We start from the raw sequence: 25,326 nt of genomic DNA, 5'->3' as shown, positions 1-25,326 counted from the left end.
CCACCACCAGTAGGCAACGGGTGAAGTGTCTTGCCCAAGGACACAACGACCGAGACTGTCCGAGCCGGGGCTCGAACCAGCAACCTTCCGATTACAAGGCGAACTCCCAACTCTTGAGCCACGATCGCTAAAGCACATTATTATCAAGCAGAACTTATGAAAAGAAAAAACAGTTTTAGTGGTTAAATAGGCCGGACTCCGTTCTAGCTAACATAGGATGAGTTAATTAAAAAAACAAATACCCAAATTGTATATAATACATATTTAAAATGGACCTCTGATGCTAATCTCCAGCTCCAGGGTAGCTTTGCATGATTCACGGTTCAAAATATCCTGAATCACCTTATACTGGTCCTTGGTGCAAACTCTCAGTTAATATATTCTTATAAAACAGACTTTCTTTGATTGGCTTCCCCTTGCAAGCAAACAAACAAACAGACAGGTTTTAACAGCTGGTCTGAGGCTAATGTGCTCACAGCATTATATTAGGGGTATCTCCTCTGTCTGCCTAAATAATAGATGCAGGAAGCGAAAGATTTCAAAGATTTCAAAGCTACAAAGTGTAGCCTCAAAGAAGACAATCACTGCACAGGAATGCAGTGAGCGCTTACAGAGGAGATGCTTTTAAGCCAGGCTGGAGTGTGCTAAGGACAACGTGGAGAAAGATTAGGCGTCCTTTGGTCAGATGAGTAAAAGCTGGGACTCTCTGGCCACACTGCTTATGTTTGGAAGAAGTGAGAGGCATGCAACACAAAGAAGACCGTCTGCACAGTGAAACACGATGGTGGAAGTGTTACGCTGTGGGAATACTTTAGTGTGGCTGGAGCTGGGAATGTTGTTAATAATAATAATAATAATAATAATAATGATGGAGTGCATTTATACAGCGCTTTTCAAGGCACCCAAAGCGCTTTACAATTCCACTGTTCATTAAGGAGCCAGGAATCGTGAAGAAAGAAGGATCTGACTTGAATCACATTCAAAATCTTTTTTTTTTTAAAATATCAGGTTTGAGGATGCAACAGTCGTCTCACATCTGAAGTTTTGCTTTTATATTATGTAAATGTTAATGTGTGTGGGTTTTGGTGCATTGCTCTTCTTGTGGATCAACACAATCTTTTACTTAAACTAAACTTTATTTGGTGCTAATGACCCCGATGGGTCAGATATACTGTACATAATAATGCATGTTTAGAGTTTTAATGCTTAAATGCTGTTCAGATGTTTCTCCTGAAAGTGCAGTTTTCTGAAGTCTGATATTAAGAGTGCCAAACGGCTAAAACAGTGATGCATTCATAAAAAAAGAGCTGATGTGGAAAGTTGAAGCGTCATTGCATCAAGAATGTCACAAGTTTTTCAGTGATAATATGCTGACATGTTAAAAAAAAAAAATACCACAATAAACATATTAACAATATTGATGTTTTATGTGGCCAAACATGAGTTGGCTGCTGGAATAAACAATAAACACATTTTAGTTTTCAAACATTTTTATTTTCTTTGCAGCAACTTAATTTTCATTATGCAATAACTGCATTGATCTGAGTGTTTCTTTAGCATTAAATCATTTGTTGCTGCTGATCAACAAGATTCACCAAAGGAAGTAGAAAAAAGGAAGTGTTACGTATTACATATTACAGTGCTACATATTTAATGCTACATGCAAGATCTGCTCATACAATCACTTGACTGGTGGGTTTTTTTCCTTTAACATCCTGAAAACAGGAAGCTTTTCTTTTTCTAAAATCAGTGTTGTTCCATAATATTGGTGTAAAATATTCAGAAATAAACAATCAGTAGAAATAAAATAAAGTAGCAAAAAAAAAAGAAAAAGAAAAAGCCAAAGTGGGTTAAATATTGGCTTCAGTCATGGCTCAGTGGTCAGGTAGCTGCAGACAACTGCAGGATTTATGCCCGTTTCTTGGAGGTCATTCCCATCTGCTGCTTCTCCAGAAAGAAGTTGATCAGCTTCTTCACCCAGGCAGAATGAGGGTTCAGACAAACCTTTGCTCCGTTTGCCAGTCCAGCTCTGATTAAAGAGAATTACAGTCAGTCAGTGCTTAAAGGTAAGTAGTCCTCAGTGCAAACCTCTCTGTGATGCTTTGGATCTGTCAGCCAGCATCTGATTCACTTTATTTAAATTATTTTCCCCACAAAATCGTCAAACTGCAATCACAAGACAGTTACCAGGAACTAAAAGAACCAAAAAGAGCATATTAAACGTCGAGGGAATTATAACAATGTCAAGTGAAAATCCATGTGCAATTCACAGATTACAGTAATCAAACCAGCTATTGATAAAATCGTCACTGAGACTGAACACTCGGGTGATTAAAGACAACATGGTGCAATCAGAGAAATGAGAGTGAACCTGTTGACTGAAAACACAAACTCTGTGTGGAGCTGATCTCTGCAGATATTTGCAAAACTGTGATGTGGACAAACCTAAGTGTTTTCATGTGAACTCACTGTGAAGTTACAAAAATGTAAAAAGTGTTGGGAAACAGTTCCAAGAGGCCTTACTGGAACTTCACGGAGAGAAAATCTGATCCGTGTAAGCAGATCCCAGAGTTTAATTCCAGCTAAGTACCCGTCAGGCAGTTTGATTAACGATGTTATCAATGCTCTGAGCATCATTAAACATGTTTCAACAAATAATACTGCTGCCAGCTTTTAAAAAAAGGCCTTCAGTGTTTTCCATAAAATAAGTTTCTAGTTAATTATTTAATTAATTGAGTAATTTGGCTTAAAAAACAATATGCTATGGTGTTTTTTTTTTAAGGTTACATTTGGAATTGTGTTTAAGAGCGATGATACTCCCAGTTTGGCTGGAAGATCTAGTTGGATTAAAAAAGTGATGCAACATGAAAAAATGTAAATAATGTCCCTTAAATCAGGGAAAGAGATTAAAAGTGACAGAAGATCAAAATGCACATAATTTATAATTTACAGAAATCTTAATTGGCACAAATCTTTTTAAACTTTTAAGCAAGAATGTAAGAGATTTGCCAGATCGAGCTCAAATAAGTTTCCTTTTGTATTTATTTGTATTTATTTAAATCAATCCATGGATTATATACAGTTTACAGTGTCTATACAAGACTTATTGGGGACCAAATGTTCCAAAAAATACTTTTTTATAAATTATTTCCTTTTTTAAAAGCATCTAAATCTAAATTGGATTATGTGAGACACCTAATCCTATTTTTATAATAAGCCTTTAGATTTAAAGGGTGATTGTGACAGGCTGACTTACATGACTTCTGTGTCCGGGCAGTGAGGCCCCTCAGGGAACAGCTTGATGCTCCTCAGGGTGTCTGGAGGGATGATCCTCGACTCCACCTGCAGGCACCGGCAGTGGGTGTTGTAGTCACGGCTGATTGGCGGCATCCCTGTTGTCAGCACACATTTGACAGCAAACAGCTTTATCTTTCCTTTCTCACCTCCCGTGAACTTGAATATAAATTTGAAGACATCAAATCAAGCTTGCGTTTACTTCAAAGGTCATGTGAATGTTTTCAGGGTGATGTTTGTTTTAGAGCTTGTATTATTCTCCAGTGTCAAAGAAAATCTAAAGCAGCTCTAAACAAGATGAGTCGTGCGCTTTACATAATGATGTTTCATTGAAACTCGGGGGAGGAAGTCATGCTGGGAAGAAGCAAAGCCAGCCTGTGCCAAAGTTCGCTTGGCAGTCAGTGTAACACACACACACACACACACACACACACACACACACACACACACACACACACACACACACACACACACACACACACACACACACACACACACACACACACACAACTACAACTCAGTGACTGGAAAGCTTTCCAACAGCACGTTTCATCATCTCCTCCCAAGTTGGTGTTTTGACATTCTTAAGAAAAGCTCTTCCCTTTTTTTTTGCTCTTCCAGTCATCTTCCTGTTTGTAAAATACTTGCACAAAGACGTTCTCCATTCTTACTGAAGAACTGAAAGACGTACCGTAATAGATGGTGAAACAGTCTGGTCACGATCACGCTGAAATGTGACACCACTTAGAAAAGTCACATGGACAAAAAAGGGCCCGTAAAACGCTCAGTAAGGTTTTCCATTAGTTAAAGTTTTAATCCATTTGTATTCTTTTTTTTAAGTCAATAAAAAAATGATAATAATTCCAAAACACTCTTTCAAATAGAGGGAAATGTACACATTTTTGTGCACTTTAAATCTTTTTAACTATCCTACCTGTGAAATCCATTAAATTAGCATTTTATTTTAAATGACTATAGAAAAGTATTTGTGGATTTGAACATTTCTAGTAAGCAATGAATCTTTTTTTGTTTGTTTTTTGTTCTTGTCATGCAGTATTTGCAAATGAATTCCCATTTTCGTGCAGAGATGTGGAAAAATATTCTCCCTATTTCTGTTTCCACCAGCAAATTTAATTTCTAAACATTAAGGTCACGTTACGCTTTCCAGAGAACAGAAATGTTTATTCACACAGAAACTTCTTACTGTGTAGTGATCCAGTTCTTACCGTGGCTGAGGACGAGCAGGGTCCCAAACACAATCAGTACGCAGAGTTTCATCTTGTTTCTTGCTGACGCGGCTGCTTGCTCTGTTGTTGAACACAGACTGATGTATTCCAGCTGTTGTAACTGTTTTCATGCATCTGCACTCTAATATTTATACATACATCTAATCATGTGATTGCTGTGAACTTCTGCAATTAATTTTGAAAAACACACACACAGAGAGGTATGTGTGAGTGTGCACGTTGGTTTCATTTTGTTGCATTCACATGTGCAGCAGAAGGCAGTCATGGGACGGTGGGTTCAGGGGACGATCAGAGGCCCGACTGAGGTTAGACACCATGCTTGCTGCGGTCAGCAGTCCCAGAAATGAACCACACAGTTGGGACATGTATGTCTGGGTGTCCAGGAAAAGGCTGCGAGTCCCTTCTGTTTGTCACAATTCTGCAGAAGCACAACACTCTGTGTAAACTCTGTGGTCCCCCTTCTCACACTGAAAGAGGAAAAAGATCAGCAGACACAGTTTTGTAAACAATCTCAGTTTATCGTAGTTTATGCAGCCGTAGTACAACTGAAACTGTGATGCAGGTCTAGTCCTACAAATACAAGTTTCACAAACATCCCCATTTGTCCTGGTTCTATGGGTGGTTGAGTCACTAATGATCATGTGAGTCATCTCATGTGCCCAAGTGTGAAAAAAAGCATAGGTTCTCACCGTCACCAGAGCCAACCATTGAAACAACCGTGAGACCTTGCGGCGTCCTAACATGTGACCTACTGAGGTCACCTGAGGCGAGGTGTGAGCACGGGTCGAAACGCCTGAGAAGGGAACTCAAGACTGGATTGTAGGTGGCAGACTGTTGTTTAGGTAGAGTAGACAAAGATGGCCTCCTTCACGTCTCTCTGAAACTATCTGTCCTCACTGTCCGAAACGTGAACACTGGAATACTCAAAAGAGTGACCTTTGACCTTTAGGAGCAGATGTACGGCTGAGTCAGTGCACAGTAGACACTATGTTGTTTATGTATATGTATGTTTTCAGTGTGAAAGGCGTAACTCATATAATTCTTGAAACAGTGAAACTGTGACTCCAGGAAAAGTCAGTTTCTATGTATACAGGTGTAGCTACACAGATGCTAGACCTCGGGATCTCTCTGTGGTCATTTTTGAGGGCCAAGAGAGAGCATATAAGTTTAAATGTAAAGTTTGAAAGTTTATTTAAGTTAAAAGTACCAACTTTCTTCCATTTTTATACCCTGTGCTCTGGTTTCACATTGCACCACAATGTACTGTTTTAAAATTAAGCATTTTACAGCTTTTTCACTATAACTAGACAAAGTATTTGACCATTAATGGAAACCTTTGTAAAAACAGTGCAGGCTAACTGGTAGACCTCAGTTGGGTCAGATGCAGCTGTAATACATAAAATATCAAGTGTATCAAGTGTAAGTCTATCTAGCATCTCTTTTTAACAGGCCATTAATACACCTGTACATTAAGGTGCAAAATTACATGGACACCAGAAATTTAAGCTCGCTATCTATAAGGTACAAAAAAAGCAGCAGTACTTTAGACAGTACAGAGTCTAAGAGCATAGCATTAATCTAACACATTATTATGACCAATTTAGCAGTCAGATGGGTTTAATGTAATATTCTAGCCTCCTTCAGCTCTTTGTTTTGATACAAGGGGCTGTTTTTGTGTGTGTGATTTGGTTCAGTCTCACTGCAAACAGATAAAACTCCATTCTACGTCTGGTGGCGACCAAAACCAGAGCTAACAGAAAAGTTTATATTTTGTTGTTTGTCAGGCTGCTATTAATACAACTCTGCTAATATTACAGGATGTGGTAAGAATAAGTTAAGAATGCTAAGAGTGTGTAATGTGTTGATTATGTTCAGCTTGTTGTGGAGCTGTAATTCTTTTGTGTTTAACTCGCATTTTTTCTTCTTTTTTTTCAATTTTGACAACTACTTTTTGTTGTTGTATTTGTGTAACTGGTGTGTTTGTGCATTTTGTCTGACAATGAAAGGTAAAAAGAAAGACCTAAATAACTTGCCCACTCCAGCTCCTATAGCCAAAAATCAATAGGTGGGACGAGGGTTAACTCAACCCACTACAACTTCCAAGTTAGCAAGAATTATGAGTTCATGCTAGCATTAGCAGTGCCTATACACATATGTGGCAAACATGTACCACATATTCACAGCATCTAGTAAAGACAGGCGTAATAATGACAATAATGAACTAAAACACACAGAAACACTGGGAAAAGTCGATATCAAAGGGGAGAGGCCACAGTAGCACCCCAATTTTATAGGGCTGCACCAAAAAAGAAGAAGAAAAGGATGAGGAGTGGCTCTAACTGATAATGAAGAAAACTACAGGCCTGGGGGTCCTAAAGGTCAGGTATACCAGGAACAGTTTGGGGTTTAGAACACATTTTATGTAATTATAACAATATATAATTTAAAAGAACATTTTAAATTGAAATCTCAAATGTCATACAGGCAATAATTATTCAACTGATTAACCCATATAAAAATGAATGTTCATGACATCATGTAGCTTTGATACAAGGATAATACATATATGAAATATTTAGTCAGAATTAAACCACATTCATCATGTCATTAGAAAAAGCTGACACTGTCTTTTTTGTTTGTGTTATGAAATATGTCTCCCTTATGATTAATTGCGTGCAGACGTTTGGGTAATATTGTAAATGTGGGATGATAATAGGTCATGCACAAGTCACATGACTTTAGCATATTAAATGATGGATTACGGGATGACTTGGTAAACTTGCCATCATTTAAAAACAAAGTCAGTGGGAATTCTTTCTCTTTCTCTGTGGGCATATTGTTAGAATGGGACTTATTGCTGTGGCTTACAGTGACTACAGTAAATAAAGATGATGAAAACTCTGAGTGTTGTATAAAAACGAGTTTAAGATCATTTGTTTTAATCAGCATGCAAACAGAGAGAATATGTGGTGAGTTATTATTTTAGCTAACCTTCTGTTTCATTTATCTTAAATGACACGGTGATGAAGAAGACAGGCTGATTATTAATGGCAGAGCTCTGCAGATGAAAGCATGTGTTTGCTCACCTACTTGGCCCACGTGGGAAGATTCTAGTACTAACACTAATAATAATAACTTAGATTTGTATAGTGCCTTTCAAGAAACCCAGGGATACTTTACAAAAGTATATAAATGAACAAAAAGCACATTGAAGGCTTGGAAGTTTGGGGGTTGATGTGAGGGACAGACAACAGACCCAAGGCCGAGGATCATAGTGTCCAGGACTGTGTGTATGGGTGCGGCAGGTTAGACAGGTACTGAGGGACCAGGCCATTGAGGGATTTGAAGGTAAGCTGAGGTCTGGGCATACTGGAGCCTCTCCAGGGCTTTGCAGGAAATCCTTAACATGACCCGGTGAGTGATGGACAAAGTCAAGAGACATTCATTAACAGGAAAAAAAAAGCTGCTTTGGTGACAGATATGATATGAACCTGGAATGAAAGTGTGGAGTCCAGAACAACTTGTATAACTGTAAACTTCTGAAGATGGTGAGATGGGGCAATCGTCTACGTTAATGAGCAGATCTCAGATCTTCTAGAGAGCACAGCTTTGGGTGCCACAACCAAGAGCTCTTATTGTTGAGCTTGAGTAGGTTAGATGACATCCATGTTTGATTTCACTCAGGATTGTGTGGTTAGCTGTGTAGAGTGTTTTGTACTGCATGGTCTCAGCAAAGGACTGATAGCAGAGACAATAGTGAGCATCACCAAGGTGGAGCATGTAGATGGTGAAGAGTAGGGGTCCGAGCACAGAACCTTGAGGCACACCGTGGGTATCTGGAGTATAGGTGGAGCATGATTATAAATGATTATAAATTATGCTGGTTCTACTGATTGTTTGACTTTTATTTGAAGGACACTTGTTGCTAACTGAAATTTGGCACACATGCTCTGCTGAAGATGAATTGCTGTCTGGAGTTGCATGTTTAATCAGAACAAGTTGGCTACCAATGAATAGATGCGGGAGCAACAATAATAAACACCCGACTAAGAAATGAATGACTGCAAGTAAAATGTGATTACTTCACGTGCTTACCTTTCACATTAAAAGTCATTGAGTCGTATGGAAGGTAAGAAGCAGGAAAAAAGAAAAAAAGAAGTATGACACAGGGCGGCTTTAGCTCAGGAGGTAGAGCAGGTCATCTACCAATCGGAAGGTTGGTGGTAGAAAAGCACTATGTAAAAATCAGTCCATTTACCACACTAGTTTATGTGACTTCTGTTATCTCATTCTCATCTTTAACATTTTATGGAATAGAAAATGTGTATTCTGTATTAAATATGTAAACAGTTTTCTTGTTTCTGTTGAGAATGAGTGTTTTTGCTGACCATGTCCATCCCTTTATGACCACAGTGTACCCATTTTCTGATCTATGCCTCCAGCAGGATAACACACCATGTCAAAGCTCAAATCATCATGAGTTCATTGTACTTAAATGACCTCCACAGTCACCGGATCTAATTTGTGGGATTCTACAATGTCAATATGAACCAAACTCTCTGAGGAATGTTTCCAGCACCTTGTTGAAACTGTGCCACAAAGAATTGCAGTAAGACTGACCTGAAGACAAAAGAGGGTCCAAACCTTTGATAGCAAGGTGTAACCAACAAAGTGGTTGGTGAGTATATAACCTGCACTTTTACATAACACTGCTACTGAGCTGAACACAACCTATAGGTGTGATGTGACAAGAATTTACAAAAATACTGGCAAAAAAGTTTCATTTTAAGTGTAGTGGTGACAGGAAATCACATGCTTGCAGCAGATCTCTACTGTGAAACAGCTCACCCACAATGAAAAATGGTGACAGATATAAGTCATCAAATCTCATTAATCAGTCTCATTCAAAGTGACAGCTTTGAAAGAGAAAAAAAACACTCAGTTCTGACTGAGAACTTGGATAATAAATATTTTACATCTGACATTAAATCTGTTTAGATCTTGCTGTCAGTTGTAGCTGTCACTGTCTACTTTGCATTTATGTTTTGTGATGAGAACCAGAGCTGTGCTGCTCCTTCTTTTTGATCGACACATGTTGTAACTAGGGCTGCCACGATTGGTCGACTAGTCACGATTACGTCGACTATCAAAATCGTCGTTGACTAATTTAATAGTCAACGTGTCGTTTGAAGCTTTGCAAGATCCCAAAAGACGCAGGAATAAGTAGTAGGATTTAAGAGTGTAATAACGGACTGAAACGGAAGATGGCAGAACTGCATGAACAAGGATGCCAGCTGCCGTTAAACCCCGAAAAAGAAGAAGCAGTGTCCGGTATCGTAGCTGTGAACAAAAATTCAGGGGCTGCATCCTTCAGGGGCCGCATTTGTAGGCCGATTACATTAAAGCGACATACAAATTCGAAGACTCCCTGAAACGCGTCCGAAAAATACGTTCTTCATTTCCCCAGATTTGGAGGACAGGTCGGGTGTGTCCTTCGTGGCCAAACCTATCCCAGAATTCATAGCGCGGCCCAGCCAATTCCAGTTTCCAACAATGGCGGCAGCTACTTAGTTTTAATATTACTCTTATTAATCTTTTTGGGTCACAAAATAAACATTTAACATATTTTCAGGCGAGAATGTAGCTGTGTAAACCTCAAATATCTGCTCAGTTTATCAGGACACCACATATTTTCAAAAGCGCTCCGACATTTTTGGAGACGTCTGTTACCCACTAGCTCGATAGCTAGCCGGGTTCAAGGCTCACTAGAGCCGGTGAGAACACCGGACTCCCGGCAAATCGTTTTCAAACCCACCGCCGTCTTTCACTACTCAGGTTAAATATATATAAGTCACTTAGACAACTTAAAAATGTTATTGTTTGGCTTTTTTTTAGTATTTTATTTGTTTCTGAGTAAATCGGTTTGGCTGAGATTAAAGTTATAGTTTTTACACAGCTGAATAAATGTCAAACAGAAAACTGATTGAACAGAAGTGTGAGCTGGTCGAGAATTTACTCCGGTGTCCTGTTATATTTTAGGTAGCAAGGAGCAGACGGCTGAGTTTATTAAACTTCACCGAAACAATCTGCAAATTTCATTAAAAGTTTAAAAAACTATCATCTTGTCTTTATTTTAAGTTAGCACATACCTTAAACACTTCAAGCTGTAAGCTAATGATAGCTATATAAGAGCAGATGCTGCTGGTGCAATAAGCTGTACGTTTTACATCCAATGGATGCATGATCTGATTAGTCGACTATCAAAATAATCTTTTGTGGCAGCCCTAGTGCACAGTGCTAAACATGCAAAGTGGATCATGATGATTCTGTCGCTGTGCCTGATGCTGTGGTTGTTTGGGGGCTGATGATCATATTTTCTCTCCAATTCCTGTAAAAACAACATATCAGAGAGATGAGACCTTAAAGCTCCAGTGGTAGTGAACAAGTCATATGTTTTCACCCTCAGCTTTGAACCACTGCTCTAAAACCATCAGTATTTTTGTAAGAAATAAAAATTTTCTCAGAGTGTAGCTTAAAACCTGCTGTTTGTTTGGATGGAGATTTACATTAAATATATTTCTTCCATGCAGGTGTAATTACTGATGTGCAGAGCCTCGCACTGCAGTCACTTTGGAGCCTGCGAGGCACCGTTCACTCCCATTCTTCAGTATGGCACTATAATATATGACGAAAACTTTAAATTTATATTTAACAATTTAAAACCACTTTATAAACAATCCCTATTAATGACTGAGCTCTTATTAATAATGTGCTCCTGTCACTGTGGGCACTTACATGACTTCTCTCCTGTCGCAGTATGGACGAGGCTTGTCCACCTTGAGTTAAGCGATGAGAGCGATCCTTATTGACTTACTGGTCTTCAAACACTGGCACCTTGGACTAACTGGAAAAGGTAGAAAGTGATAATTAATGTTAAACTGCTGCAGTTTCATATTTTACTTAAACATAAATATATTTAGATATATTTTGGTCAAGGATGTAAGAAGTGGCTGAATTTTTTTTTTTTTCGTTATTCCCGTCCTCCCACAGTGGAAATCCTGCTGTTGCAGTCCTTTGGCATTTAAACTTTCTACCTTCATTTACTCATAAGGATTTCCTGTGCGACTGGTTTATGTTGAGACATGCCTGACTTCAGGTGTCATTTGTATCTGTTGAAATTGACGTCACAGTTCACTCATTGATAAAGGATCTTGTGAATTGCTGATCTACTTCCAGAGAAGTGAAATGTCAGAATCTTTTAACATGATCAGGCCAGGGAGGCAAAAGATAGGGCACTTTTCACAGCTGCATACCTGTGACTCATTAAACTGTTTTTTAAAATTCACCACTGTTAGAGGGAAACGAAAGCATGAATCACTGAGAATGCAAGAAAAAAAAAGTCTTTGAAAATCGCCGATTTATTCCGCAGAACCAGGCTCAGGGAGGAGCGGCAATCTGCCTCAACCTTGGGGCGAGGGGAGGAAGACAGGACAAAAGACACACGGTTTCTCGCAGCTTAAGTGCAGTTTTTGGTTTTACGGCGGTTTTTCCCGAAGTCGCAAAAGTATGACGTCACAACATTCTGATTGGTCACTTGCAATGTTGATCCTGGAACAACACCAACATGACGATATCAGATCGTGCAGATTACTAACAGTGTCAGAGAGAAAAGTGGTGAGGGATCCAAAGGTATCAACTAGCTGGACCCGGGGGAAATGACTGTCAAACACCACAATTTCAGTTTTCTTTTCATTTAAGATAAGAGAATTGCCCAAAAGCCATTCCTTGACTTCTCTCATGCACTCTAGGAAGCAGTGCATGAGCAGTTATTATTAATCTCTGGCTCTCGTGCCTTCCACTAGGTGTGCTGCTGGACAGCTCTTTCAAATTTGACAAACAAGTGTCCTCTGTAGTCAAATAGCTTCTACCAACTGCATCTTATTTTGAAGGCTAAGCATTATGTACCACATAAGTCTTTATATGATCAGTCTAATATGAATAATTTAGAGATCTCAATTTCAGATATGATATGATATGATATGATTTGCCTAATATTTTACTGTTTCTGATGCACTCTGCTTAAAGTTTACTTACACTTCTCTTTATGATAAAATTGTTTGAACACTTTCCAATAAATAAAATGATAAAAAGAAAGAAAATGGGAAGTTCCTTTAAACACAGCTGAAAAGGTCATTTTCTATTCATTGTTTGCAGATGTGCACGTGTATCACTGCACTTAGTAAATGCAATAAATCTGTCAATGAGTAAATCTGTAAGGGTGTGGGAATGCAAGAAAAATGTCTCCTTCACTTCTAATAATACTTAAATTATGACTTGTAGCTACTGCTGACTTGGAGTCAGCAGTAGCTACTGTGGAACTGCTGTCAGATATTGTGGTTCCAGTAAGATTGAAAACTGTAAGCTGGAGGTTTCAACTGTAATTACCTTCCCTATTGATAGACATCTGCCACATTCCTCTTTAGTCTCCCAAGCGAGCCATAGAGGTAGTTTGTCTGTGTCACCAACCTTGTGGTGATTGTTTGTGACACCTGTGACACATTTTTGATGTTCACTGAAGTTTCTAAGCTTCAGTGAGCAAGGTGGCGATGTCTTCAGCTGGAAAATGAAGGCAATAAGGAAGTGACCCTGAATCCCCGCTTGGTTACTAGGGTGGGTTTTCAATTATCGATTTTCTGATTAAAATCGATTTTAACTTGAATAAAGCGATATCAATTCATTAAATCCTGAATCAATTTGTAAATATAAATATATTTTGCCAGAATCTCAGGTTAAACCTCACAAACAATTTCAACACCCACCAAGCAGCTAAAACAGTAAATGACAGCAGATAAACGGATTCCACACAAAGACGTAAACACTAAGCGCAGACCCGACGCATCAGGATCTGTGAGATGTTGGCCTCTTTCACCCGACGGCACGTACACAGACATGCTGTCGGCGCTGAAAGCCGACAGCTCACAGATTCTGAAGCTGCAGGTTTAGTCTCTCTCTGATCAAAATTCACTGAACCAGCAACAAAAGAAGATCATAACTACACTTCACATTTGATAAAAATTGCCATTTATTCCCTCTGACTTTTGCTGTTTTGCTCCCACCACGATAAAAGCCACACTTCCTGCACAGCTCTCTCTCTCTCTCTCAGTGAACTTTAAGAACAGTTTCCCATCTCAAATCTCTTTTTTTCTGCATTATTTGTTTGCTTATTACGCACCAGTCTACCGTTGTTTACAGCACAGTCTCCTGCTGTTTTTTTAAAATGACTTCCTACAAGAAAGTCTAATTTCTGCTGTTCAATACCGAAGAAATTAAAACTTTTTAAAATGATGAGAAATTGCAAAACCCTTGGCTGTGTCTCTAATAAAACCTCTGTAACTTTGCTCTGCTTCACTTCAGCAGCATCAGGTAATGTTCATATGTTGGTTCATGGTTTTCTTCCGTTTTTGATCTACTGCAGGATATTTTTAAGGTTAACTGCTATAAAAAGACAAGCCAAGAAAATCTCCTTAATGTTTTTCTGTGTTATATCCTAAGTAACTTTGATACAAAGGCATCTGCTGTGATGTTTACACCTCTGGTGAAGTCTCACAACTGTCAGTATTAATAAATGAAGAATTACAATATTTCTGTCTGAATCAAAATTGAATCAGAATGGAATTGATTCTAGAAATCCCAGGTTATGCTGCAATTGGTTTAGGCTGCTGGGGGCTTTCTATGATGCAACGAGTGATACTTTACTTTTTTGTGTTTCTACACCTCTCTGTATGTAATCACTAGTTATTATTAATCTGTGGCTCTCTTCCACAGCATGTCTTTGTCCTGTCTTCCTCCTCTGAGCCTGCTTCTGTCAGAGGTTTCTTTCTGTTAAAAGGGAGTTTTTTTTAGTATTTTATTAATTAATCTGTCACTGGGCACTAACTAGCCTAAATATGTATCCTTCATTGTAACTCTGCAGTTGAGAAATGCAGCTTTTTACCTGATTGTATCGCCCAAAATATTCACATGTGACCACTGAGGATGGTGCTGGAAAGTATCCAAGTGGAGCTTCCAGTTAAAGTTTAGCATCTGTGCGTTTTCAGAACCAAATATCCAGATGTTGACATTTACTTCGGGAGATTTTCACCACAAACTGTCTTTACTGTACATGTGTCTAACTAGAGTTCTGTCTATTGCTATCTAAAATATATGTTAGGTGAAATATAATCTTAATAAAATGTATCAACACATAACTGATTGGAGAGTTTGTATTTTAGATTTAAACCTTGACCGAGGGTCCCCCTGTAAAGGTCTCATTCACTCCTGGCAGAAACCCACGACAGGCTCAGCTCCCAGTTCCCAAACCTCAGATAACTTTTTCAAATCTGGAGTTTGGAAATGTGTTATTATTATTATTCCCATGTTCAACTACTTACAGGAAGCAGTGACTTAAACACAAAATCAAGGCTAATAAATTTAGTCTTGGCACAAAACAGTTTTCACCAGCTAAATGTGAAAGAGTGATGTTTTATCCTCTCACTTCTTACAAGATTAATGGTTATGTCTTCAGAACCCGACACACCTTTTCATGCAGGATTCAGATTCAGTGATCTCGAGTTCATGATGAAGCTGTTTGAGTCACACATGTGTATCATGTTCTTGCATCGTGTTTAGTTTAAGCTATATTTTTAAAGCAAACTGCAAAATTATCATGGTAAACAGTTCACAGTGTTGACACTGAACACTGACGATCAAGCCTCATTTTTAGAGAGCAAAATGTTCTTAAAATCTCAGAATTGGTTGTTTTAGATATGAAAGAGGAGATTGTGTCACTATGTGCAAAGTTAAGGACCCAGATACTGGACTCAAAGGCAAGAAAGTGAAGCAAACAGAAAACAAGCTTTATTTCAGTCACTGAGAATCCAAAAATATACACGTTATAAAAATAATCCAGAACAGACCAACGATGAAATGAAATAAAACACAAAACACAAAGGCTGCACTCGAGGGAAGGAAAACAGAGGGGTGAACTATGAAGCGAGCTCAAGTGGATCTCTCATATCAGCTGGTTTGGAGAGCTTTGGTTTAAAATCAGCTGGAGGAACCACTCTTGATGATAAATGCATTAAAAAAAGAATAAAAAATCCCAAATACTTAAACATGTATCCAGTCCAACAGCTGAACAATGTTCACTGTTTACTGTTTCCATGTCCATCCCTTTATGACCACAGTGTATACATCTTCTGATGGCTACTTCCTGCAGTATAATGAACCATATCTCACAACTCAAGCTGGTGTCCTGAACCTGACAGTGAGATGACTGCATGTAAATGACCTCCAGAGTCACCAGATTTCAGTCCCATCAACCACGGTGGGATGTGGTGGACAAATCTGCACCGGATCTCGGCTGCTCCTTCTTCTCATTGAGTGATGTCTGGTTTCTTTTGTGTAACAGTAATAAACATGCAAAGTGCATCATAATGAGTTTGACACTGTGGCTGATGATGTGGTTGTTTGGGGGCTGACGGTCGTCTTATGCTGACTTTTCTTCTGCCTCCTGTGAAGACAACAAATCACAGACGTGAGACCTTGAAGCTCCAGTGATAGTGAACAGATTCATAACTCATAACACTCAAGCAGTGATTTCTCTCTTAACTTCTTCACCTTCTAAATTATGAGAATGACGATCCTGAATTTTACTAGCAAAAACACGATAAAGACGTTCAATTATTGTAGCTTGTTAATTGTTCATCCATCAGATTTGTCCTGTGACCCAGAAACAGTTTTCATCCTGAGCTTTGAACTATTACTCTAAAACATCAGTATTTTTAATCACTGATGTGCAGAGCCTCGCACGATGCTCCAAAGTGACTGTTGATGTTCCTGTTTTAACTTCACTGACTTTCTCTCTAACATTTAACTCACACTAAGTTGAACACCAGTGAATGAAAGAAAAAACATCTGTGTGACTTACAGTTTTTCTAGCAGCATTATGGTGAATTTTGACTGAGGATCGAGACACCGTTCACTCCCATTCTTCAGTGTGACTCTGTAACATGTAAAGAAAGCTTTGATATAAAACCACTTTATAAACAATCCTTATTAATGACTGAGCTCTTATTAATAATGTGCTCCTGTCACTGTGGGCACTTACATGACTTCTCTCCTGTTGCAGTATTGACGAGGCTCATCCACCTTGAGTTGAGCGATGAGAGCGATCTTTACAGACTTACTGGTCTTCAAACACCGGCACCTTGGAATAACTGGAAAACATAGAAAGTGATAATTAATGTTAAACTGCTGCAGTTTCATATTTTACTTAAACATAAATATATTTAGATTGATTCATTGTCACGATTTAGCTCCTCTCAAGATGCACAAATACACCAAAGTTTTCCATAATCTGATAAAACACACTTACTTAATGAAGTGCAAAGGGCCATGCAGGCCAGGAGAACGATGCACTGGATGGCAACACTTGTCTTCATCTTAAAGCTTTTAAATTATTGAGTGGAGGATCTACTGAAGGCTCAGTCTTCAACTGATTTGTTCTTCTCAGATATGAAGGATCTCTGCTGCTGTGCGTCTCCTTCACTTCTCGAGCTGCCTGAGTGTGCAGGACTGTGAGGTTCATCATCTCTGAACCTCCTTATATACACTCACAGCTGGGTGGACTCTGGCCAAGGATGTCTTCCTAAGAAGTGGCTGCAAAAAATCTGTTTCCTGTCCTCTCACAGTAGAAATCCAGTGGCTGTGTTGTACTTTCAATTCCTGTTAACAGCTCCTTATTGCGTCACATTTGAGTTTACAAATATCCAGATCCAAGGAAAGTTGTTCAAACGTGACCTTCAGCGAGACCATACAGCTGTGTTGCAGTGGACCTTGAAGGCTGGAGGGACAGGTTGTCAAGATGTTCTTGTACCTGGGCTCTGGGACTCCGGGACAATCTGTACTTCACATGCAGAGTTGGTCTACAAAAAGACCAAACAGTGTATTTTTCTTATGAAGCCTCTTTATGAAAGACAGAATAATTACATGGCTGTATACCCGGGTTATATAAAACTGCCAACACTGCATCCTGGTATAAGTGGAGAAATTGACAGTTCACAAAAAGCAATGAGAAACCAACAAAAAAATACTGCTGCCTCCAATAAAGATGCTTCACACTCATGTTTTCTCTCCCTGGAGGCATCTTTATTAGAGCATCTCCGACCACTGCAACCAGTTTTAAAGTAATGCACATAAACCTGTCCTCCTTATTCACTTATCTTGTATCTAAAGTTCAGTCTCTCAGGCTGCAAGCTGTAATCAATCATGTGCAAGTTCACTAAGGAAGATCTGTAATCAGTGATCTGCCTGCTTTCGTAGGTGTTCGGCTGCTAGTCTGTCCTCTACAACACTTCCACTTTACCACACTGCTGACATCACAGCTCTAGTGCAATCATCTTCTTGACCAACTTCTTCGAGCCAGTCAGCCCCCGTTCTGAGTGCTTTATATCTCAGCTCTCTTGTGTTATTCTGCCTTTCTGACTCTCATTCACTCAGCCCACCTCCTTCCCATCTCTCACTTCATGCTGGTCACTCAGAGCTCCATCCAAGCCTCCTCCTTCACCACCACCTGCGTCTAGACTAATTCCTGTCAGTGCTGAGGTTTTGTTCTTGTATGATGGGTTCATGTTTGGGACCTGAATTACCTGCTGAAGGAGGGCTGTGGGATTGAAATAAAAGGTCTGGATATTTTGACCAATTTCCTAACACTACTGCTGGCTTGGAGCCAACAGTACTACTCTGGAATTAATGTGAGTAATGACGAGTAACACCGGCAACTGGCTCAAAACCAGCTATACTGACAGCATTGACCTCTGTGATTTTTCGCGAGCAGAGTGAGTCATTTCCTTGCTGGCAGACACCCAGCACATTCCTCTGCAGTCATCCAGCTAACAATGCAGGCAGAGTCTTTATACAGTCAGTATTTGGCAGATGTAAGTGATTTTCCATTAGACGATAAGGAGAAAGTGAAATGCAGGTGAGTATGTCACGGTCTGGGCTGTATTTCCAAGTTAACCTTTATGTGGTCGCTCTGCTGTGTGTTTTTCCTCTGTGCCCCTCTTTCAGTTAAAATTCCCATCTGTGAGTCCTGCATTTGGGTCCTACATCCTGCCTGCCACACAGCCGAACCATGACAGAGTATTGTACACAGAATACAATATGAGTTAATATAGATCAGCGGTCCCCAATCTTTTTTGCGCCACGGACCGGTTTATGCCCGGCAAAATAGGCCACAGTAAAATAAGTAGTGAACCTGACAGCTAATAGTATAAAGGGAAATTCTGATTATGCACTTTCAGCTCATGGGCCACTTCAGACAGCCTGTTTACCTGCAGTGAGCGGCTGTTGTTAGATGGAGGCAGTGTCAGTCCTGCATGGATCATCCGGTCTGTGTGCTTCTCTGACTCATTTTGTTGTTGGTCTGTTGGTGAAGTTCTAGCATACTGGGATTTATCTCACCTTATTAAACATTAGTTAATCAGGAACACTGGCTTTGTTCTTTCCAGTCTACAAGAGACTTTGTCAGTTCACCATCATCACCAGTGTTTTACTCTTATTTGCTTTTGTTTTTATTGTTTCAAAGAGTGGGGTTTGTCAGGGAGTTTGTGCTGGTGTTTATAAGAATCATTTTCCAGCATGTATGCTTAACTTATGGAGCCACCACTGGCACCACTGTTTTTGACAGTATTCACAATCATGCTCCTGTGCAGTGCTCCAAAATCCCAGCTGTACATTTCTTGGATGATGCTGTGAATCTGTCGAATGTTCACCAGGAATGGGAGAAGTGTAAAAAAAACACCAAAAAACCAAACAAAACACATGACACAGACGACCATATGGGCAATTTAGAGTTTCCAATTAACCTAGCCCCACTAACTGCATGTCTTTGGACTTTTGGAGGAACCTGAAATGAACCCACGCAAGCATCCAAACTCCACACAGAAAGACCCCGGCCTGATGATAGAATTGAACTCAGGATCTTCTTGCTGTGAGGTAACAGTGCTAACCACCGTGACACCATATTTTGTATTCATTTTTGATTTCTGTGGTAACTTTTCCAGGCGCTCTTGTAAGTCATTGTTTACTTTGCATATGATGAAACACTTTCACCACACGTCTTCAGAACAATCCATTCCTACTAAAAGGAAGTAAGATTTTTAAACTAAAGTGTAAAATAAAAGAGTGTCAGCGTTTTCTGCCGACAAGAGGAATGTACATTTTTTTCTTTCTGACTGAATAGTTTTTGTTTATTATCTAGGAAGGAGTATTAGGGCCAAATTAAGAAAAAAATTATTATTTTGTTTAAATATTTTTCACCTACCTCTGCCAAACGCTGACTGTATAAAGACTCTGCCTGCATGGTTTGCCAGGGAAATACAGAGGAATGTGCTGGGTGTCTGCCAGCAGGGATATGGCTCACTCTGCTCATGAGATAACAGAGGCCAATACTGTCACAATGCTGGTTTTGAGCCAGTTGCCGGTGTTACTCATCATTACTCACATAAACTCCAGAGTAGTACTGTTGACTCCAAGCAGGCAGTAGTGCGGGGAAATTGGCCAAAATATCTGTCCGTCCGTCTGTCTGTCGATAGCTTGCCTCCAGCAGTGTGTGAATGTGAGACTGAATGAATAGTGGAATTGTAAAAGCGCTTTGAGGGTCTCGAAAAGCGCTATATAAATGCAATCCATTATCATTATCTATCTATCTATCTGAGACTGGGGCCAGACACATGCTGTGTGAAATAAAACGAGTCCATGATGCTAAGAAAACTTCTGGCAAAGAGGTCAGAGGTCATCATCAATGTGTATATTAAAATCCCCAATTATTAACAATCTGGACAACTCCAAGATGGAAGACAAAAAGTCACCGAACTCCTTTAAAAACGGACTGTTAGGTCCAGGTGGACGATACACTACAGCACAGTAACACGGATCTTTAATTCCAATTTTAACCAGCTGTAGTTCAAACGATGAAAATTTTTCAACCATTAATGAGCGACAGTGAAACCAGTTTCGATACACCACAGCCAGACCTCCTCCACGACCAAAACGCTGCGGCCGACTGATGAAGGAGTACCCGCCCGTGCAAAGTTCGATAAGGGAAGAACAGTCACCATCACGCTGCCAGGTTCCAGTTAAAAATAAAAAAAATCCAGCTTTTTGGAAAAGAATAATATCGTTCAACAAGAACATTTTATTTGTCATAGATCGGGCATTGAGAAGCGCCATGCTCAATGAGGAATAAGTCAAACCATTACCGACAATTACTGACCCGTTTTAGGGGATGTAGAAACTGCGGGTTCGATCTAGTGACGATAATAGATACCACTTGCTGCTGGGGCAGAGGGCCGAATAACCGGAGAGTCTGGATGAACACTCCTAAGGTAACACGATCTCATAAGTCCAGGTCTTGCAAAATCCAGCAGGGACAGGGAAGAAAAATTCACCTCCGAACAAGCAAACTGAGCACCAGAAATGCTCGACGTCGCTTATCCGCTAATCCTCGTCTCTCAAGATAAATCAAGCTTGTGATTGTTTGAAACATTTGCTGCCAACTGAAATTTGGCACACATGCTCTGCAGAAGATGAATCGCTGTCAGTTTGTTGGCTCTGGAGTTGCATGTTTAATCAGAACAGGTTGGCTGCTAATGAATAGATGTGTAAGCAAATTGAATACACTTCACTCAGAAATGCCATCCATTCTGTGTCTTCCACTTAATGTTGTCGGGGTCGCAGTTGGGGTGGGGTGGCTGGAGCCTGTCCCGGAAATGCTTCACTGCAAATGAAATTACACAATTTAAACGTGATCATATTTTATTTGTGCAAAGTGTGTAAATAAAACACCTTCTTGTCTTTACCTTTCACATTAAAAGTCCCTGATGTTAGAAGGTGCGATTGTTAGAGGAGTTTGCTGATAATAAACTAAAATGAAGATTATTATAGAAGTTTGTCAAAGTAATTTATGGGACAGTAAATAAAGTCTCATCTCAGGTTTTAGTTTTTCTTTTGTCAATGAATTGCCTAAAATCTACTAATGAAGCTGAAATATGCAGCTGACTATAAAAAGCGTATAAAAAAATAAAGTCTGTGAAATGGTTGCATTAGTTGCATGAATTATATGTTGCATGTTTATCATCTTTTTAGTTGCAGTCCAGTTACAGTAAAGTAGGATTTCTTTATAAACCTATTTACAGATTTGTGACAAGAGAAAACTGAGTGTGGTGCAAAACAAGAAACTGACTTTAATGGAAAGAGAAAAGAAGAGAAAGAAAACGTTACTGCAGAAATGAAAAGAATTATCATCATAATAAGGATCAGAATAGAGACGAAAATATGATTTAAGTTACTTTGAATGTGGGATGGTTGTTGGTCCCAGACCAGTTTATTTACTGGGATTTTCCCACGCAACCACCTCTATGGTTAACAGGGAATGGTCAGAAAAATAATACATTTCCAGTGAGCGCGAGTTCTGATGCCAGAAAACGACCAGAGTGCTACAAGCTGATATGAAGGAAACAGGAAGTCCAAAGCAAGTGTGGGCGCAGCTCAGTATTAGAGAGGTGTACCTAATAAAATGGCCAGTGAGTGTCCTACATAAAGCTGATCTTGATCTGTAATTTGTACAAATGTAGGCTGACAATGATTTTTATAAAACACTGGAAAGAAACCTTTTCTTTTTGAAGCGTAGCTGTGGTTGTGCACATGCTTACATCTGCTTTGTTGATCTACTCTCGGTGATGCTGTAACACATCACTGCTCATGAATCAGTCTCTTTCATAGGATAAGCTTTTAATTATCCAAGAGAGGAAGTACTGAGGAAGACAGAAAATCTGTTAAAATAAAGTTCTCTGCATTCCTGCCTTAGTAATAGCAAGAATATCTTGTTTAAACTGGAGTAGCTGTTAATATGTGATTGAGTTACCGTTACATCAGAGATAAAAGCAAAGCAGTTAAATGACTTGGAACATTTTTTTTGAGTTGATGCTCATAGTTTGAAGTGAAACCAGGTTTAATGGCAAACTTTGGGATTTTTGGATTCACCCTCTTTTTTTGTTTGGTTTGTTTTTGTTCTCTTTTTGTTGACTGTGTATAAAGTGGTGGTAAACTGGTGAGTTATAATAAAGTGAAAAGATATAACATTTTAAAAACTACCTCCAGAGGGATTTTCCAGCATTAAAAATAAACATGGTACATAAACGTGCTGTATCCATTGTTTACAAACCCTTTAAATGTTAGATGAATTACACACAACATATCATGAGACTTTGCTCCAGTGTTAGTGAACAGATCAAGTCATACGTCTTTACCCTCAGCTTTGAACCGCTGCTCTAAAACCATGGATATTTTTGTAAGAGATAAAAATTCTCTGAGAGGTTCAGTGTAGCTTAAAACCTGTTGTTTGTATGGATGGAGATTTACATTAAATATGTTTCTTTCATGCATATTTAATGTACAGATCATCTAGATCTAAGGAATCTCTGAGGAGGCTAAAAGACAGGACAGTTTTAACAGCTGCATACCTGTGACTCATTGAACTGTTTTTTAAAATTCACCACTATTAAGAGGGAAACTAAAACTCACAACAGGAATTGAGAATGCAAGAAAAAAGTCTCTGTCACTACTGAAAATAATTAAAGTCGTTCTCATTTCAGTCTAATTAAATTTTATTTATATGGTGCCAAATCACAACAATAGTTTCCTTTATACTGTAAGGTAAAGGCCCTATAATAATACAAAGAAAGCAGAGAAAAACCCTGATAATCATATGACCCCCACATGAGCAAGCACTGTGGCTCATGGAGGAGCGGCAATCTGCCTCAACTGGCTGGTGTGAGGGGACAAAAGATATGCCGTGGAAGAGAGCCAGAGATTAATAATAACTAATAATTAAATGCAGAGAGGTGTATAACACAGTGACTGAGAAAGGTGACTGATAAAGAAACACTCAATGCATCATGGGAATTCCCCAGCAGCCAAGACCTATCGCAGCTTTATCAAAAAGGAAAGTTTTAAGCTTAATCCTAAAAGTAGAGACAATGTCTGCCTCCTGAATCCAAGCCAACATAGGAGAAATATGCTCTCTCTGTCTAGCCCCTGTCAGTGCTCTTGCTGCAACATTTTGGATTAACAGAAGGACATCCTGATAATAATGAATTATAGTCGAGCAGCCTAGAAGAAATAAATGCATGAACTAGTTTTTCAGCGTCACTCTGAGACAGGATATTTCAAATTTTAGAGATACTACACAAATGGAAGAAAGCGGTCCTACATATTTGTTTAATATGTGCATTGAAGAACATATCCTGGTCACTTTAATTGGACAGCTGCTTCAGAGCACTCCAGCCTATTTTAAACGAATCCCCATCAACCACTTCTGTTATTCAGCTGTAGTGCTGTTTCTGTCTAAAGTTCAGTCTGTTTAAGAGTAATTTTATATTCTAATTTTTTATTTAAATTTCTCGTTTGGTTGTTCACCAATTTGGTCCACGCTGTAAGCTAGTACTACTGATACTACTACTAACAACAATAATGCACAACAGACCCGACCTCATGTTTGCACTTTTCAGCACTTGTTAACACTTTTCTTCGTTGCGGTTGCTGTTCACAGCAATACTCACATCTGCAGCTTTCCAGCTCCCAGCCGCCCATACACCTCCACCAACAGCCAGGACCCAGTTCAGTCTGTTTTAAGCTGGCGAGGCGTGATTGCGGGTGCCGCTCAGGTGCGTCCGCGTCCCCGCAGCCGCGCCACAGACCACGCCCCACCACAATACTACTACTACTACTATTACTACTAATAGTTGAGATGACTCCGGAGGGTGGAGCTGAAACACTAAAAGCTTTGGAGGTTGGTGTGACTGACAGAAAGCAGACCCATGGCTGAGGAGCGTTGCACCTGACACTGTTTGTATGGGTGCAGCAGGTCGGACAGATACTGATGGATTTGTAAATGATATGAAGAATTTTGTAAATTATTTATAATTTCAAACATTTCTTTGGGCAAAGTGTGCGAGTAACACTTCTGCTTCTGCTTATCTTTCACAATAAAAGCCCTGGACATTAGACCATGTGACTTCTACACTCCTGGAGCAATATGAACAACTCTTGATATGATAATCATAAGATAATCAGATCCTATGTCCTGCATTAAATATGTAAACAGTTTTCTGCTTTTTTGTTAGGAATACCTCGTAATTGGTAATACCTGGTGTAAGCGCCAGACGTCTGCTTTATATTTTTATTTACAATTGAGTTCAGGTTTGTTTTATAATTCATAGATTCATTACATAAGTCATTTTTTCAGGATTAATAAATGTGAAAATATATGTGTTTACATAAAGTAATTTTAAGTCAGTGTTTTGGGATTGGAACCTAAAAGGGGGTACCTCTCACTTTAAGTATGTAAGTGCAATAGTAGCATGAAACCCTGTGTGAGAGGGAAGGGGAGGAGCATGGACAGAGAGGTTAGGAGTCTCGCTGGTGGTGTAATTGGGTGTGCGCAGGATAACACATATTGTGTTATAACACACACTTTGTTATCCTGCTAGAAACTCTATCAAAGACGCAGCACTCTTGTGTTGGTAATTTCAAAAAAGTCCTGTTTAAACTGAAGCAGCTGCTTACTTTTGAGATTTTAAAGGCAATGTTTCATTCGATTTGTTTCTTTCTTTTTTTTTATGTTGTTGTTGTGCTGGTTGCACCTTTCCCTCTTTGTATGTTCCTGTTTGTCTAATATTTCCTC

The 25,326-nt window shown here is 39.3% G+C and overlaps 2 protein-coding genes across 2 annotated transcripts; both read right to left on the bottom strand.

Annotated features, from left to right (window-relative positions):
• Positions 1-1,469: 1,469 nt before the first annotated feature.
• On the bottom strand, positions 1,470-4,653 carry LOC120741962 (interleukin-8-like). The gene is made up of 3 exons (XM_040045113.1): positions 4,521-4,653; positions 3,257-3,392; positions 1,470-2,029 (listed from the first exon to the last, which is right to left on the bottom strand). The coding sequence occupies exons 1-3, from the start codon at positions 4,570-4,572 to the stop codon at positions 1,909-1,911; spliced, it is 309 nt and encodes a 102-aa protein (XP_039901047.1). The 5' UTR covers positions 4,573-4,653; the 3' UTR covers positions 1,470-1,908.
• A 10,762-nt stretch (positions 4,654-15,415) lies between these two features.
• Positions 15,416-24,224, bottom strand: LOC120741958 (growth-regulated alpha protein-like). The gene is made up of 5 exons (XM_040045109.1): positions 24,203-24,224; positions 16,957-17,506; positions 16,690-16,798; positions 16,510-16,584; positions 15,416-16,092 (listed from the first exon to the last, which is right to left on the bottom strand). Exons 2-5 carry the CDS (start codon positions 17,021-17,023, stop codon positions 16,011-16,013), a joined length of 333 nt encoding a protein of 110 aa, XP_039901043.1. The 5' UTR covers positions 17,024-17,506; positions 24,203-24,224; the 3' UTR covers positions 15,416-16,010.
• Positions 24,225-25,326: the final 1,102 nt, after the last annotated feature.

This window comes from Simochromis diagramma, unplaced genomic scaffold (assembly GCF_900408965.1).
Source record: "Simochromis diagramma unplaced genomic scaffold, fSimDia1.1 OVJJ01000590.1, whole genome shotgun sequence".
Taxonomy (NCBI): Eukaryota; Metazoa; Chordata; class Actinopteri; order Cichliformes; family Cichlidae; genus Simochromis; species Simochromis diagramma.
Note: the sequence above shows the minus strand (reverse complement) of the source record. Positions and strands in the feature narration are given on the sequence as shown.

Excerpts from the sequence above, each read along its gene's own strand:
- LOC120741962 (XM_040045113.1), bottom strand. The coding sequence starts at position 4,572 with ATGAAACTCTGCGTACTGATTGTGTTTGGGACCCTGCTCGTCCTCAGC. Across the intron at positions 3,393-4,520 it reads CCTGCTCGTCCTCAGCCACG|GGATGCCGCCAATCAGCCGT; the intron begins GTAAGAACTGGA and ends TGCTGACAACAG. Across the intron at positions 2,030-3,256 it reads TGCCCGGACACAGAAGTCAT|AGCTGGACTGGCAAACGGAG; the intron begins GTAAGTCAGCCT and ends CTCTTTAATCAG.
- LOC120741958 (XM_040045109.1), bottom strand. The coding sequence starts at position 17,023 with ATGAAGACAAGTGTTGCCATCCAGTGCATCGTTCTCCTGGCCTGCATG. Across the intron at positions 16,585-16,689 it reads TGCAACAGGAGAGAAGTCAT|AGTCACACTGAAGAATGGGA; the intron begins GTAAGTGCCCAC and ends TACATGTTACAG. Across the intron at positions 16,093-16,509 it reads ATAATGCTGCTAGAAAAACT|GAGGCAGAAGAAAAGTCAGC; the intron begins GTAAGTCACACA and ends TTGTCTTCACAG.